At 41.4% G+C, this 17810-nt stretch overlaps 1 protein-coding gene and 1 pseudogene across 1 annotated transcript; one reads left to right on the top strand and one right to left on the bottom strand.

Moving 5' to 3' along the window:
* Positions 1-7757, bottom strand: part of LOC18039467 — a 12622-nt pseudogene extending 4865 nt beyond the window's left edge.
* A 728-nt stretch (positions 7758-8485) lies between these two features.
* LOC18039466 (SNW/SKI-interacting protein A) lies at positions 8486-10928 on the top strand. The gene is made up of 2 exons (XM_006430638.2): positions 8486-8736; positions 9771-10928. Exons 1-2 carry the CDS (start codon positions 8486-8488, stop codon positions 10762-10764), a joined length of 1245 nt encoding a protein of 414 aa, XP_006430701.2. The 3' UTR covers positions 10765-10928.
* Positions 10929-17810: the final 6882 nt, after the last annotated feature.

Genomic DNA, 17810 nt, shown 5'->3' with positions numbered 1-17810 from the left:
TGGAGAAGTGGGCGCTAGCTCTAATAACGGCAGCACGAAAACTTCGACCATATTTTCAGGCCCATCAGGTTATTGTTATGACCGACCAGCCCCTTCGGCAAACACTTCAAAAACCAGATGCATCGGGTCGACTAGTAAAATGGTCCGTAGAGCTAAGTGAATTCGACCTCTCTTACAGGCCCCGAGGAGCAATCAAGGCCCAAGCTCTGGCTGAATTTATGGTTGACCGAGCCGATACAGGGAAAGAAATTCGGGAGGAGCAAGCAGCAGAGCAGGAGAAACCAGAGGGGTTGTGGTTGGTAATGGTTGACGGATCATGTAGTGAGCAAGGATCCGGAGCAGGAGTTGTAATACAGAGCCTAGAAGGAACCGAAATAACGTATGCAGTGAAGTTTGACTTTCAGCTCACAAACAACCAAGCTGAATATGAGGCCTTTATCACCGGGCTCGGACTTGCACACGCTCTAAGAGCAGAGAGGGTAGAAATTCGAGCAGATTCCCAACTGGTGTGTAATCAGCTCAATGATCAGTTCCAAGCAAGGGGAGAGAAGATGGGTCTTTATTTAAAGAAGGCGAAGCAGATGGTTGGGCTTTTCCAAGCAGTGGAGGTAAAGCAGATATCCCGGAATGAGAATTTCCGAGCAGATATGCTGGCTAGGATGGCAGCCATTGCAGATCCAAAGTTACCGAAGTCAGTTCCACTAGAGGTAAGGACCTCACCAAGTATTGAGGAAGAAGCAGAGGTGATGAGAGTAAGTACTGGAGAATCCTGGATGGACCCGATTCGCGCATATGTCCGCGATGGAGTTTTACCATAGGACAAAAGGCAAGCAAGAAAATTAAAATGCCGAGCAGCAAGGTATACGCTACTGGATGGAGTGCTGTACCGCCGAGGGTTCACCTTGCCCCTTTTGAGATGTTTGGATGATGAGGAGGCGGATTATGTGCTGAGAGAGATTCACGAGGGAATATGCGGCAATCGCTCGGGAGCAAGAACTTTAGCCTTCAAGGCACTCCGGCAAGGATACTTCTGGCCAACCATGCACCAGGATGCCAAAAGGATGGCAAAGAATTGTAAAACATGCCAAAGCTTCTCCGAGGTTCCTGCACAACCCCCGGAAAAGCTGACGGCTATGACATCCCCATGGCCTTTCGCTCAATGGGGAATCGACTTGATTGGTCCATTGCCTAAGGGACGAGGAGCGGCGACACATGCAATTGTGGCAATAGACTACTTCACCAAGTGGGTGGAAGTAGGAGTCCTCAGCCAGATCACGGAGAGGAAGACAACAGATTTTATTTGGAAGAATATCATCTGCAAATATGGGATCCCCTACGCCATCATCACGGACAATGGGAGGCAATTTGACAACGGCAACTTCAGGGAATTTTGCCGAAACCTGGGGGTGGACCTGAAGTTCTGCACCCCCGCACACCCCCAGGCAAACGGACAAGTGGAAGCAGCCAACAAGGTGATAAAGAAGCTCCTAAAGACTAGATTGGGAGAGAAGAAGGGAGCTTAGGTTGACGAGCTACCAGGAGTACTGTGGGCCTACAGGACAACTCACAAAACCACCACAGGAGAAACACTGTTCGCTTTAGCCTTTGGTCATGAGGCGGTAATCCCAGCAGAGGTTGGAGTGAGAACACATCGGACGGAATATTTCACTAAGGAGCAAAATGACGAGCAGATTTGCTTAAGTCTGGACCTGCTGGAGGAGAAAAGGGAAGGGGCAGTGCAGAAAGTGGCCCAGTGCCAACAAAGGGTCATGCGTTATTACAACAAGAACGTGCGCGTGAGGCAGTTCCGAGCAGGAGATTGGGTACTTAGGAAGGTGAACCAGAACACCAGGGATCCTAATCATGGCGCTCTTGGCCCAAAGTGGGAAGGCCCGTACCGGGTGATACGAGCCACTGGACCAGGAGCCTATAAATTAGCACACCAAGATGGACGAGAAGTGAAGAGGTCATGGAACGCCGAACACTTGAAGAAGTATTTCCAGTAAGCAAAGTGCTCTACTAAATCTCCATTTTGACAAGATATCAATGTTAACTGCATCATGGCTTTGCTGCACATGTATGTATCCAGTATTCTTGTAATGCTTTCAAATTTCAAATAAAGATGAATTCAGCATGAAATCCCCCTGCTAGTCTAATCAATAAAAGTTTTACCTAGGCAAGTGCCTACTTCTGCTCGGTCAACGAAAGACCAGCAGCTAAATTTACGAAGTTTCTACTAAGGCAAGTAAGTGCCTACTTCTGCTCGGTCAACGAAAGACCAGCAGCTAAACCTACGAAGATTCTACTAAGGCAAGTAAGTGCCAACTTCTGCTCGGTCCACTAAAGACCAGCAGCTAATTCTGCAAAAAATCCTACTAAGGCAATAAAGTGCCTGTTTCTGCTCGGTCACCGAAAGACCAGCAGCTAAAGCTTCGACAATTCTACTAAGGCAACAAAGTGCCTATTTCTGCTCGGTCAACGAAAGACCAGCAGCTAAAGCTACGAAAATTCGACTAAGGCAAGTGCCTACTTCTGCTCGGTCAACGAAAGACCAGCAGCTAAAGCTACGGAAATTCTACAAAGGCAAATCAGTGCCTACTTCTGCTCGGTCAATGAAAGACCAGCAGCTAAAGCTACGAAAATTCGATTAAGGCAAGTGCCTACTTCTACTCGGTCAACGAAAGACCAGCAGCTAAAGCTACGGAAATTCTACAAAGGCAAATCAGTGCCTTCTTCTGCTCGGTCAACGAAAGACCAGCAGCTAAAGCTACGAAAATTCGACTAAGTGCCTACCTCTGCTCGGTCAACGAAAAACAGCAGCTAAATTTACGACAATTCTACTAAGGCAAATAAGTGTCCGCTCCTGCTCGGTCATCGAAGACCAGCAGGCAATTTTGCGAAAATTTCGCTAAGGCAAACGGATGCCTATTCCTGCTCAATGCACTAAAAAACCAACAGGCAAAATCAGATAAATTGCCAAGTTGTTTTGCAGAAGCAACCCGTGAGCAAAACCAGACAAGAAAGCCAATTGAGAGCATTTAAAAATTTATAAATGTTCAAATGTTTACAAAGCGAATAACAATCTAGAGTTTTTTACAAAAATAGACCTAAGGATTAGGAAGGTCAACGGCCTCAGCAGGAGAAGCGTCGGCTATCTCGGGAGGTGGAAGATCAGCAATAACGGGAGGAGGAGGCGCGTACCCTTGTCCCACTTCAAAAACACACTGACCAGCTCCTTCCTCCCGCACCTCATCAAAAGGAACCTCCACCTGCTCCTTATCTCCCTAGCCGGCCCCAGCCATATACCTCTCCACCCCAGATTCCAGCTTGCTCATGTCGAGCTCGTGATATTCTTCCTTAAGCACAGACATGATGCACTTATAGCTGAAAGCAACCCCGGAGTCATACTCGGCATCCAGCCGATCATCCACGTCAGCTGATTTGCTTTTCTCCTCAGCCAGCTGGTCCTTCAGGGATTTGATCTCTCCTTCAAGGGCGACCCTCAGAGTATCCCTTTCACTTTGGGTAGCCTGAAGATCGGACTTCAGATCACCCAACTCATCCTCAAGCTTGGAGGAAGTGGACTCAGCAACAGCAACTTTCTCCTCAAGCTCCGTAAGCTGCTTGTTCAGCTCGGCCAGTTTCTCCTTGGAACGGTCAGCAGATTCGACTTTCTTTTTCAACTCCTGGTTATCAGCTTGGAGCTTCCTCTCATGACGCGCGGACCCGGTCTTGTAGCACGAGACCATTGTGGCCAGCCTGAAGGAGACTCTTTGAACAGAAACAGCTAACTCGGAGAGGCTCATGCTCTCGATGTCCTTCACCATCTTGGGCCCAACCGATTTTCTGTAATCCTTCTGATATGGGCTCAGGTAGTCACCTTGATCCCGAGATGGAAGAGGAGAAGAGCGGTCCCCAGACTGCAAGCTGACCTCAGGACTCTTGTCGGAGGTTTTATCCCCACCACTCTTTCGAGGTGGAGGAGGGGGCAGAGCAGGAACTGGCGCCTTGGAAGGACCGACGATGGGTTTCTTTGGAGGAGGAGGAGGGTTGCTGGAGCTACTCGGAGCCCGACCACGCTTTCTGCTCAACGCGCTGAGGATCTTGTTATCCATTCCAGTGGCAATATCTACTAAGCGGGAACCGACCAAGTTTGTTGGCGACAGGAGGTCTTGGCAAGTAGACGCGTTCAACAGAGCAGTTTCCACCTGAAGCAAAGGTCGGTCTTCAAGATCCTTCACCAAACCCCACGATTCTGAAAAAACAAACAAGGTTAAAGAACCCAATGAGTGGCAATTTGAGAAAGAATATAGGCAAAAATGAACGACCTGGAGTGACAAAATGGGTGGGAAGATAAATGTCCCCACCAAGCGACTGAACCGCTGGACACCAGTTCCCTCCAGCAAAGAAGAATTTGTTCTTCCAATTTTTACATGAAGATGGAAACCCAGTGATCGGTTTCCTCTTTGCGGAACTGGACATGAAATAGTACCAGCCTGCCTCCTTCGGGCTACTCCGCAGCTGGTACAGATGTTTCACTTCAACAAGAGAAGGCTCCTCCGACCCGCACCTCTCCCACAACACAAACATTGCCGAGAGAACCCTCCACCCATTTGGGTATAGCTGACCTGGGGCCAGGTGCATACCGCCCAGTATCTTGGCAAAGTAAGGTTGAAGGGGTAGCCGAGCTCCTAGTCTGAAACTCTCCAAGTGCATCGTCACATACCATTTCGGAGGCCGACTAGGGACATCACCTTTTCCAGGAACTACAAGAAGAACCTCGTTGGGGATGTTGTAGAGATTCCTAAGTTTAAATAGATCGGTGGGGGTGGTGGCACAAGCCATGAAATCAATAGGGTAGGAATCAGCCTCCACCCTATGGCCTAGGTTCCTTTTCTGAGCAGGTCTGCTCGGTCCGGAACTGCTCCCCTTACCATCACCAACTCCTTCAGGGATCCCAACCCCACCAAAGCTGTGGTTCTCACCAGAGCCCGACGCAGGTCCACCCCTATTTCCTACAAGCTTTAATTCGGGAGAGGGAGAGACAACCAGGGGGCGTGGGTACTCAAGGGTATCCCTACCATGAGGAGGACCTACACTACTGGAGGGACCTAAAAAATCGGTGGGTATTGGCACGTTGAGGCCTGAATCCCCTGATTCGTCATCACCCTCATCAACAATTAACTTCCTCTTCCGATTTGACATACCGGAATCCCAAAAGAAGACAGAGAAAACTCGAGTATATGGACACAAAGGGGCAACACAGAACCCAATCAACAACAGCCGAAGAAAATGTTAAAGGCTATACCTGGAATAGACTGACACTGATAGAGCCGCCGCGACAGAGAAAACACCCAGCAAATGGATACTCCGGACGCTGGAAGTGTGAGCAAAGTCCAGAGAAAATTTGGTTAACGGTGGAGAAACGAGTAACAAGATGGTGAAGACTCCAGTCTAGGGATTTAAAACGAAAAGGGGGGAAATGGAAGCATTTAAGTGATGGGGACGCCAGCTCACTCACCGTACATCGAGGACAGATAGCCCGTCGTTTCAAATTTCAAATGCGAAGAATCGGGAGATGCCATGTCACCAACCGTTACAAGAGGCCGGGCTAGATGCAAGCCCAGGTGCGCAGTGGACATGCTCATTTAGGCCCACGCCCAGATCAAAATCTCACCCGAAGAAAAATGAATTGCTCAGGTTCGTCCCGGTAGACAGAAGACCAGAGGAGAAACCCCCGGATTGGTAAGAGTCGACTATCAGTTTCTACTCTTGACTCATTTCACTCACAAGACCAGAAACTGGGGGACTGGTGTTAAGCAAATAAAAGCACCAGGTCGGCCAGGATACTACTTCCACCCCGGCATGAATCACCTCAGCCAAATGGTACGAGCAGAACAGGGGTAACATGAGTCGATCAGAGACGAATACTGACCAGAGCCACATACCGAGCCGGTACCCGTCCCCCGAAAAGCGGAAACACGATCTCACAGAATCACGGTAGTTGTGCTTTCCCAGAACCGTTGCGGGAGACGCGAGATCCCACGTTTGCCCATAATGCAGCAGTTAGAGCCCCATGAGAGGCTACCACTACCCAAAAAAGGTGGGATGAAGGGCAAGCGGGAACGTGGGGACATCGGCTATAAAAGAAGAAGAAATCGATGAAGAAGGGGATGGAAAAATTGAGAGAGGGGAAACGCTGCCAAATTGAAATCAGGCTATTTTCTTATAAACTCCGAATAATTTAGAAACCATTTTGAGATCTAAATTGCACTGTTTTCCCGTAAACACCTTGAGCTAACTTAAGCATCGGAGGGTTTACGCCGGCAAAACCACCGGCGTCTCTGATCCGTTTTTGGTGAGCGCAGGTCTATTGTGAGAAAGAAGGACGATTCCAATCCCAGTGAACGAGCAACAGTAGATAACACAAACGTTGGTGAAAGAATCTGGTCGGTCTAAAGGCGAGCAGATTTAAGCATCAACAGGCAACTCTCCAGGATTCCCATCAACTCCAAATTTATAACCGATGCAAGCAGCAACAACGGCCTGGCAGATTAACATTTGAGCACCACCTTCAAGGAAAAGACGTCTTCTTCCCCACTTGTCGACAGTACAAATTGATACGAATGTTGCGGAAACATTGACAAGACCGGTGATCACAGCGGACATGAGTGATGCATCATTGCCGAAACCAATTGTGTCGAACAAAATAGGAGCGTAAAACATGATAACATTAATGCCAGTGAATTACTGGAAGAAGGGAATCAGAACAGCCATGGTAAGGTGAGGCCTATATTTCCTTCTCAACAAATTCCTCCAAGGATGTTCAACTTGCTTGGATGCTTCACTGGCTGCAACAAGATCATTAAATTCTCCGTCAACATCATTAACACCGCGAACTTTTCTAAGTTGCTTTCTGGCTTCATCGTGCTGGCCGCGTTCAATCATTGAATTTGGTGTGTCCGGGAGGAAAACTGAACCGACGGTGATGATAAGGGCAGGGACCATGGCACCACCTAAGCTCAAACGCCATCCCCAGCCACCCTTAATCTTAGCAAAGAAAAAATTCAACAGGTTGGCCACTAAAATTCCAACGGTGATTGACAATTGAAACCCAATGTTCAAGGCTCCTCTGTATTTAGAGGGCCATCTCAGAGAGGTAGAGTGGCACAGACTGATTAGCGAAGCCGATACCGAAACCGAGCAAAAGACGGCCAACAATAAGCATCCAAACGTCTTGGGCCAAGCCATTGATTAATGTACCAGCAAGAAACAGAACCCCACCGAATAACATGGACCACTTTCTTCCGAATTTCCTTGTCACCGATGATGCTACAAGCGATGCTATCAAAGCAGCCAAGTATAGCGAAGACGTGAACAAAGTCAACGACTCGCTGTTATATTGACAGTACTGATTCGCTGACGAGTTTACTTGTTGCTTCTCGTACACCGATGGGAAAAACTCTTCAAAAACGAAGGCATTGAGGTCACACCACCTGCGTTATATTATTTATGCAGTTAGCTAGGTTAATATTTTGATTAAACCGTCAGCATAACTCATAATTCACAATACTACAGTACTTAATTAGCTAGTTAATATGTATGTAAGTATAAATATATTTACCAGAAATCCCAATGTCGTAACCAAAGATGAGGCCACCCATGGCAGCAACGATACATGTGATTGCGACGAATGGGGTAAGGTATCCAGGGTACACTCTGCCATTACCCTTATCAATTCTTGAAACACCAGGCATTTTTTTTCTCCTGTTTTCTTGTTTTAATGAAGATGATGAATAAGGTAACGGAGAAGAAGTTAAGAAAGCTGAAAATTTGGGACTGATTACTAAGGAGCTAGCTAGCAGGCTAATTAAAAGAAGAAGGTATAATGCTTTTCGACAAGCACAGGCAAGTCTCTTTATATAGATTGGTTTTCCTTACTTTCTTAGGACACTACCGTGGGCAAGTCTTTATTATCTACATAAAAAATTTTCCTTATTTTCTACGGATACGGATAAAGATTATTGCCCTTTCTTTTTGTTCTAATCCGAAATTTTCCTCTTTTTAATTGGTATTTCTAATTTGTTTAGGATTTGTCTTATCTGTTGCCATATTAATTAGTTTTTATTATTATTTTAGTTTTGACTAGGATTTCAATTATTGTAATAGCTTTTTTGAGTAATAATTAAAACTAATAAATAAGGTTGTAATCTCAAATAATTTTTCAAAACGAGCACTTTTTTTGTGTTTAAAGTTTTTACATCAGGATATCTAGTTTTAGCATTAGTGAGATTACCTCCGCTACAAGTTAGCAAACTAGCATAGCATTAGCAAATCTTAAAACAGAGTCGCCGCTACTGGGAGAGAAATTTGCTGGTTGTGTACGATAACAAAAAACACAAGATTCTTTTTCAGCCCTTGAGGAACCCTTAAATTGCTTGGGACTAATCACAGGCTTGATTGACAAGCAAGAAATCTTTGTAACATGGTGATACTTCCACGGAAACTTGAGGATTTCGATGATGATGATGGTAGCGCTTTTCCTGATCAAGAAGATGAGATTGACGTGACTACTCCTGTAACAAAAGCTGAACTTGAAAAGATTGTTAACAGTGTTGTGAATGCTGCACCTACGCAGTCATTAGAGTCCAAATTTATTATGTACAGACCATCACAACAATCGGTGGACTTCTATTCTGGGGCTAAAAGGAGTAGGGATGGCAATGAGGTAGATATGTGTTGGATTTATTTTGCTCCAGATCCAAATCTATAATAAAAATTAAGATCCGTATTTGTTCCAGATCCAAATCCATAATAAAAATCAAGATCCATATCTGCTCCAGATCTGTTATGAATCCATATTTTTCGCTCCATATCCAGATCCAAAAAAGAAATAAATATCTATATCCGCTCCAAATCTGAAAAAAAATTAAAATCCAAATCTGCTCTAGATCCATCATGAATTCTAAAATTCCGTAATAAAAAAGTAATAATTTTTTAGATTGAAAATTGAAGGCTAAAATGTATTGATAACAAATAAATTATATAATTTTTCTAAAAAATATAATAAATATTGTAGCTTATACTTTTATACCAAAACAACAAATAAGAAAGATAATAAAATATCATTTAGAAGTAATTGCAGGAGTAAGATCAATCTAATATTCTATTGTCTCCTTCATCATTCTAATATCCACGATACACCTACCCTCATTCCTACAACATTAAATAATGACATATAAATTAAATATGATTTATATTCAGTCCTTTATTATTTTTATTATGACCATATTTGACTAAATATATGAATAACTATATTCCTTAAAAATTATTTGGCCAATATGATAAAATAAATTACCAGGTTATATTACTTGGATTGCAATTTGAATATTGCATGTACATGCTTTGAGGCTGGCTGACCTTTAAATTTACAAAACTAACCTTTAAGTTTTAAGAGTTTAAATACATTCTTCTAAAAAAAAAAAAGAGTTTAAATACATGGTAAATACTACTATATATGCTATGAATAAAATTTATTATCATATTATCATTCCACAATTATTAAGAAACTTTTAAAATAAAATAAAATTAAAAGATGAGTGGATATGAATATGGATTTAAATATTACGATAGATCCATATCTACTCCAGATTCGTCTTAAATCCGCACATCTGATCCAAATCTATTTTAAACCGATCCAAATCCGATCCGATTGGATTTGAATTACATGGATCTTGGATCAAATCCAATTCATTGCCATCCCTAAAAAGGAGGATTTTGAGAGTGGTGGCGATGCCTTTGGACCCACTTGAGCCACCAAAGTTGAAGCACAAGCGTGTGCCGAAAGCTTCGGGATCTCCGCCAGTACCGGTCATGCATTCCCCTCCTAGGCCTATGACTGTGAAAGATCAGCTGGATTGGAGAATCCCACCATGTATATCAAATTGGAAGAACCCACAGCGGTTTACAATTCCGCTGGATAAGCAGCTCGCTGCCGAAGGAAGAGGGCTTCTGGAGGTTCAGGTAAATGAGGGATTTGCTAAATTGTCGGAGGCTCTTTATTTGGCAGAGCAGAAGGCGAGGGAGGCAATTGAAATAAGATTCAAGGTGCAGATGGAGATGCTCACGAAGGAGAAGGAAAGGAAAGAGCAGCAGCTACGGGATTTAGCACGTAAGGCAATGGAGACATTGAAGGAAAGCGAGCAGGGATTGCTGAGGGAGAGGGAAAGGGAGAGGGAGAGAATTCGTGAGGAGAGACGTCGCGAGAGGAAGAGGGAGAGAAATTTGCTGGCCAAGGATGTTGCTATGGGGAAGAAGAATAGTAAGGTTGTTAGAGACAGAGATCGGGATGTTAGCGAGAAAGTTGCCCTTGGGATGGCCTCTTTTGGTGGCGGAGGCAGAGCGGGTGAGGTTACTCATGACGCAAGGCTTTTTAATCAGAAGAAAGGAATGGACTCTGGTTTTGCCACTGACGGTGATCAGTATAATGTGTATGACAAAGGCTTGTTTACAGCACAGCCGACTCTTTCAACCCTTTACAGGCCCAAAAAAGATGCTGATGCTGAAATTTATGGAGCAAATGCGGATGAGCAGTTGGAGAAGATTAGAAAGACTGATCGGTTTAAACCCGACAAGGCATTTGCAGGTACATCTGAGAGGTCTGGTACGAGGGACGGACCGGTTAAGTTTGAGAAGGAGGCTGAAGAAGCTGATCCATTCGGTCTTGATCGGTTCATGACGAAGGTGAAGAAGGGCAGAAAATAATGGAAAAAGTCGGCGCTGCAGAGGGACAATGAGAGCCATGCTAGATGATTATGCACGATTTGAAACGGGTATTGAATATCCCTTTCTTTCAAGTATTAGGTACCTTATTTTCATTTTGGATATTTTGATTTTGGATGCTTGAATTTCCTTTTTCAGTTAAACAACACTATGTTGGGTGATTTCTTTTATTTATATATATATAAACAGGGAAGCCTTTACTAATTGTACGGAAGAATTTGATAATTGTGATGACAGCAGCAAAAAAGCTCTCTGAGGAACAAATTTCAGAGCTTATTCCAAAAACAACATTAATAGTTTATATAGGATGTAATCTGCATCGCAAAAACTACTCAAAAGAGAACAGGCTTCTCAAGCAGTGGGTGATATAGTCTTTGATCACATAAGAATTGGTGTAGCCATTATCATCCTTGTAAGTAACATCAGTCACTCGTGCAAGATTGAGAATGCGCTTAAAGAAAGGCACTGCCACTTCTGTTGGTTTAGGAATCCTTCATTTATATCTTTTCATCCATTTGATATTTCTTTGCAAAATATTTTAGAGTGTGTTTGTCACAATTCTATTTTCTTTCTTGAATCTCGAGAGTTGAGACTTGAGAGAGAGACGAGAGCGAGATGAGAACTGAAGTAGTGAAGTTGAGTTGAGAGAGACGAGAGTGTTGGCTGTAGGCTGCTCATTGTTGTAGGTTTGAGTTTGAGTGGGCTGAGAGTGGTGTGACTGTGTGAATGAGTGGGTGGTGTTTGAGTGTCTTGCGTGTGTTTTTTTTTTTAGCCAACCCGTTCGGATATTATCTTCCATCTGATCCGATCCTAACTTGATTTTTTTTTAATCGGATTGGATCAGGTCGAATAAATTGCCCACCCCTAGCTGCCATTGCAATTTAAATTCCAGCAAAAGAACAAACATGATTACAAAAATCCATTGCTTGAGAATATATTTAGGATTTAATAAAATTACGTTGAATATAAAGATAGGTTCGAAGAGTAAAAATTATGGTTTTTTTTTTATAGCATCATTTTTTAGGAAAAAAAAATAAAATTTAAAAGAGGTGCTATGAGAATTTTCCATTGTTGTTATTTATCCGTTTGGATGGTATTTGGGTATTGGGGGGGGGGGGGGGGGGCGCTAAAACTTAACAAGAGCCCAGGGTTCGATCTGTGCAAACCGAAAGCCCAGTTCTCGTGACGTGTGCACTGCAGCATTAGTAAATATTCACCCTACCATAGGAGGAAATACAATATTAGAAAGGGAAGAAGGTGTTGGCAAAGCCAAATCACAAACGCCGAAGCAGAAAGCAGGACAGAGTCTTGACTTCGTGACATCGTAATAGGGATGACAAAAATTCCCACGGGGACGGGTACCCTCGGGGATTTTCCTCATTCGGGGGGGGGGGGGGTACGGGGATAATTTTATACCCAATTTTTTATTCGGGGAGAGGACGGGAAAAATTTTTACCCAATTTTTTATTCGGGGAGGGGACGGGGATGAGGTGGAATCCCCATCCCCTACCCATTTCCCCATTTTAATTTTTAATTTTATTTTTATTTTTAAAATTACTAATAAATAAATAACAAAATTATAAATATTGTTAAAAATAATAAATATTAAAATAGTTATATTATTAAACTTTTAAACTTAATTAACTAATTAAAGTCTTAAATTTTTAATCTAAACCACAATGATACAGGAGAGAGCTGCCTAATTATAATTTACAACAGTTCTAATCCTAATTCGAATCCTACATTAGCTCGAATTGCTAGAGATATTTTGGCAATTCCAATTACAACAGTTGCTTCTGAATCAGCTTTTAGCACCGGTGGTAGAGTTGTGAGTGCACACCGTAACAAACTTCATCCAAACACATTGGAGGCCTTAATGTGCTGTCAAAGTTGGTTACGAGCTTACAATAGCAGTATGAGTTTATTTTACATTGTAATTATATTATACAGTAATTAATATTTGCACTTATAAGTTACGTTACTTATATCATTTTCATTGTTTTAGGTTTGAAATCTGAGACTAGCTCTCAATTTGCCACATTTCTCGAGGAAGAACAGGAGGAGCAGGAGGTAAATAGTTTTATTAAAAATATTAATTAAGTATCTACATTTATTTTATTTATTTTATTACCGATATAAAAATAATTTTTTTTCTTTTTATTGTAGGATTATGAAGATTGAGTCATTGACAAAGATAATTATTTTAATAATTTATATTTTGAATGTGACTTTGTAATGGATCAATATTAATGCAAGATATATTTTAAACTTTATTTTTATCTGAATTTTTTATTTTAATATGATTAATTTAAAAAAAAATAAAAAAAAATGTATTAGACTATTAGTTATTCGGGGACCGGGGACCCTCGGGGATCCCCTGTTATTATTCAGAGAGGGGATAAAGATTCTCTTAAGCAATTCTGACGGGGACGCGGAGGGAACGGGGACATAACAAAATATCAGGAATGGGTATAGGGAGATTGGTCCCCTCCCCTCCCCTCCCTATTGCCATCCCTACATCGTAATAGCAACACGTTACATTCAATGCACTAATAAAAATGTCAAAATTTAAACAAGTTTTAGTCGATGTCAAAATTACGACACCCGTAAGAAATACACCTAAAAGATTCACTATCCCTACCATTTTCGATTACAACCACAAATGCAAATAAATATCTACTTTCCACCAGTGGCAGACATTGCCTGGCCTAGTCCAAGGAATTTTTGTTAATACCCCTTAGGTTTTATAATTTTTCTTTGAATGGTATAATTTTTGTTGTATTCTCAAACATGTTCTCGATTCAATTTTTTTTCCTTTTTTTTTCAACTAGAGTTAGAGGCCGCCTATTTTATAAAATAATAAATTATATATTTATTGAATAAATTGGAATGGTGCTAAAAATATTATTACAGCTTCAATTTATTATGAAAATAATAATAATAATAATTTGGTGTAATTGAAAAAAAAGTGTGTTAGTATATTATAATATGGTTACTGGTATTAGAAAGTTAGAAAATCATATAGTAATGATTAATAATATTTTCACGATTTAATTAATGGTGCAGTTTCTTTACAACCATGCTTTTTTTTTTTACTTTTCGTAAAATGAAAATGAATAATCTGCGATGATACGAAGAGATTTTGTTATCAAAATGAAAGATAACAACATAATATTATTATACATGGGTCTATTTTTGACATCATATCTTGTAGTCTAAAGTCTAAACATCATAAAATAGTCAAAACCAATAATAATAATAATAATAATAATAATAATAATAATAATAATAATAATAATAATAATAATAATAATAATAATAATAATAATAATAATAATAATAATAATAATAATAATAGTCAATAAAATATTATGCACTCTTGAAACGGAGTATATGAGGAGACGAAACGAATTTTGACAAAAATAAAATTCTGATTGGCTGAGGAAGCCGAGGCACAAACATCTGCACGTCATCCAACAAACCGTCAAAGGAAATACATGTTTCTAGTGTACATACGAACAACTCCAAATCCCTTAAAACAAAAACAACAGCACAACACTTTGTATTGATCACCTAACTTTCAAAAACATGGCATTTCATAGACACCACCGTCCAGGTCCAGGTCCAAGTCCTCCACCACCACCACCACCAGTAGCAGACCCATATGCTCCTCACCCACCACCGCCACCTCACGTTTACGGTCCTTCACCTCCACCACCACCGCCACCACTGTTAACATATATGTTTCCATAATATTGATTTTGATGATAACAAACAAGATTAAGAATGATTAATCTTTTAAGCTCAAATTATTTAATATTCTTTTTAAATAAATCATTATTTTCACATTATAAATGTTTTATATTTAATGGAAAAATGATTTTATGAAATTGATTGTTTTTATTCTTTTTAAATAAATCATTATTTTCACATTATAAATGTTTCATATTTAATGGAAAAATGATTTTATGAAATTGGTTGTTTTTCAAAGTTTATGGTTTAATTGAAAGAATTTTGAAAACTTTGAAATAAACATGTATTGCTTGAAATCTTGGTAAAGGACTTATTTGAAAAGTGTCATAGTATTTTGGGCTATACCATAATTTCAGAAAGTTTTAGGATTAACAAAGTATTATTTAGAAATTCTGAAATTGGACATATGTGCAAAGTTTCATAACGTTTTGGGCCGTAATATAGTTTTATAAAGTTTTGGGGTCAAACTGTAAATTTAGAAAATATTTTCACTGTAGCAATCACTGTAGCAAACGGCTAACCGTTTATTTAAAACGGCTAACCGATAATTTCCAGAAAGCATGTTCTGCAAAGTATTGTTAAAATGATGATTCTGGAAACTAACGGTGAACCGTTTACTGAAAACGGTTAACCGATTATTTCCAGATTGCTAACCTTGAACCGTTTAGTAAGAACGGTTAAACCAAATTTGTTTTACAGGTCTCTGAAAATTAACGGCGAAAGGGTAATCCTAAACGGCTAACCGTTTATTTGAAAATTGACCCAACGGTAACTTTGACCAGCCTAAACGGTTAACCGTTAATGGTTAACGGCGAACCGTTTTCGAGCAGACAGTCTATAACGGCTAGTTTTTCAGCTCCAACTATAAATAAGCTCAATCCAATTCAAACAAGATGAATTCGAACGATCATCATTGAGCAAAATATTGAGAATACAACTTTCATTGAGCTTTAAATTCTTGTATTCATCTCATTCATTCACACATTGAGCTTTTACTTGTGATCAAACACATTGTGTGAGAGAGATTCATTTGTAATCTTTTTTTGTAAAATCAAGTTAAAAGATTGTAAGTGTTGGGATACACTTGGGTTAAGAGATTGGGGATAATCTCTTGTTGTAAAGGTCCATTGACACCTTGGAAGTCAATTGTAAGCGTTTGAAGCCTTGAGAGGCTAGCTTAGTGAAATCCTCAAGCCCTGTGAGCTTGGAGGCGTGGACGTAGGCGGGGATTGCCGAACCACGTAAAAATCATTGTGTTTGTTTTCTCTTCCCTTACTCTTTTAATATTGTGCATGATTGAATTTATTGTTTTCAATTTTTATTAAGACATTAGATTGCTTGTTGTGTGGATTTGCTAGGATAATTTTTTAAATTCCAATTCACCCCCCTCTTGGGTTGCACACTTATATTTCAACCACGCCCCGAATTGTTCCATTTGCCTCCTCCACCACCTCCTCGGTACCATCACCATAACTCTCCACCCCCTTCTTTTGCAACGCCTCGGGGCCCCTCGATCCTGCACCTCCTTACAACTATGATCGTTACAGGCCAACGCCGCCTTGGAACCGCCCTCCTCATCCTCCCCCTCCCCCGTACTAGCATGCACGCTGCTGGCAATACGTATATAGTAAGCTAAATAAAATCTTTTTTTTTTCCTCTGTGTGATGGATCATGCATGGTATGGTACCACTAATTGGTGTAGCGTAGAGCTTCATTAATTATTGTATCAACCTTATTTCTGCTACTGCTGTTATATCATACGTTATCTTTAAATTAGTTTGTGGTATGCAAATATGATTTTCTAAATAATTGGTTTAGTTGTTTCTTTGTATTGTTATCTCATCGAGTGTTTTTTTTTTTTTAATTTATGTTTCAGCAGTATATGTTTGGGGGATGTACTTCGACGAGACCAGTCGTGATGAGCAGAGGTCTGGTAGCAGGGTTCCACGAATAGGTATATCTTGCAGAAGTCTGGTAGCAGGGGAACAGGAGCAGGAATATCTGCTCATCCACGAATACGCCATCCGCGAAGCTGGTCTCCTGTTAGAAGCATAAAGTCATTCCTGCTAAGGGTTGAGGCGAGGAGACCCAGTCAACGATAGTTGGCGAGACGTACTCTCCAACTTGAGAATCAAGGCACGAAGGCCATGCAACCACCCACGATTACGGAAACGGAGCATCCACTTTCGAGAGGTGGGAAAGTAACGGGCGTGAATGGAGGGGAAGATCTGGACTCAGGAGGAGCCTATAAAAAGACAGCCAATGAAGGTAAAAGGGTTAGATTTTTTGACATTAGAACTGAGATAAAAAGAGCTCTAAAGAATTGATATAAGAAAGAAGCCATAAGATTTGTGGCTAGCGTTCCTAGGAACACAAAACTTTCATTTCTGACTTGAGCGTCGGAGGGTTTACGTCGGGAAAACAACCGGCGTGCTCTGACCTGTTTCTGTGTGCGCATGAACTTCTGGAGAAGAATTCTTACGAAGAGATATCTTGATCGTGGTCGAGTTGATTGAGCAGAGATCCTGGTCGTGGTCAAAAGGGTAACCAGAATCTCGTATCAATATTTTGGCGCCGTCTGTGGAGAGCTAATAAAAAAACTTCTGTTGACAGAGAAAGGAAAAGCAAAGCAAGAGAAGAAACAATGGATGTAGGAGGAAGTAGTGCACAAGGAGGTGATATGAGGCTTAACGAATCCGTGACGTTGAGGGAGATAGCCATTGAAGCACAGGAAAAAGCCATGCATGACCGAATGGAACGGATGGAAAAGCAGATGGAGACCCTGACAATCATCCTATATGAACTGAGGGGTGAACGAAGGGGAACTTATGAGGAAAAGGTGAGAGGTGGCGGAGTGGCACCAGGGCACGACGGTATGATGAGAAGTCAGACCACCAGGAGATTTGGTGGTGAACGAGGTAACTTATCTCTACATGGAGGAATTCATAGAGAAGAAGAGCAATCCCCAGGAAGACAGATTTTTGATGAGAATGACGGGGTGGTGAATGCAGAGGAAACAGAGCTCAGGCAACACTTATATGATGTAGAGCAAGAGCGGGATCAAGTTGCAGCACGTGACCCTGGTAGTGCAGTGCAGTGCAGCTAGAGGAGGAAGTGCACAGACTAGCGCATGTAATTGATGATATGTAAGGAAGGAGTAGAGCACCTGGTTGGAGGATAGTACTGGACGGAGAATCCCTGCTCTCGGCAGAGATCATAAGGGCAGTCATTCTAAGAGATTTTCACCTCCCAGATCTCAGATATTCGGGGCGAAC

This window comes from Citrus clementina, unplaced genomic scaffold (assembly GCF_000493195.1).
Source record: "Citrus clementina cultivar Clemenules unplaced genomic scaffold, Citrus_clementina_v1.0 scaffold_6, whole genome shotgun sequence".
In the NCBI taxonomy this organism is placed as follows: Eukaryota; Viridiplantae; Streptophyta; class Magnoliopsida; order Sapindales; family Rutaceae; genus Citrus; species Citrus x clementina.
Note: the sequence above shows the minus strand (reverse complement) of the source record. Positions and strands in the feature narration are given on the sequence as shown.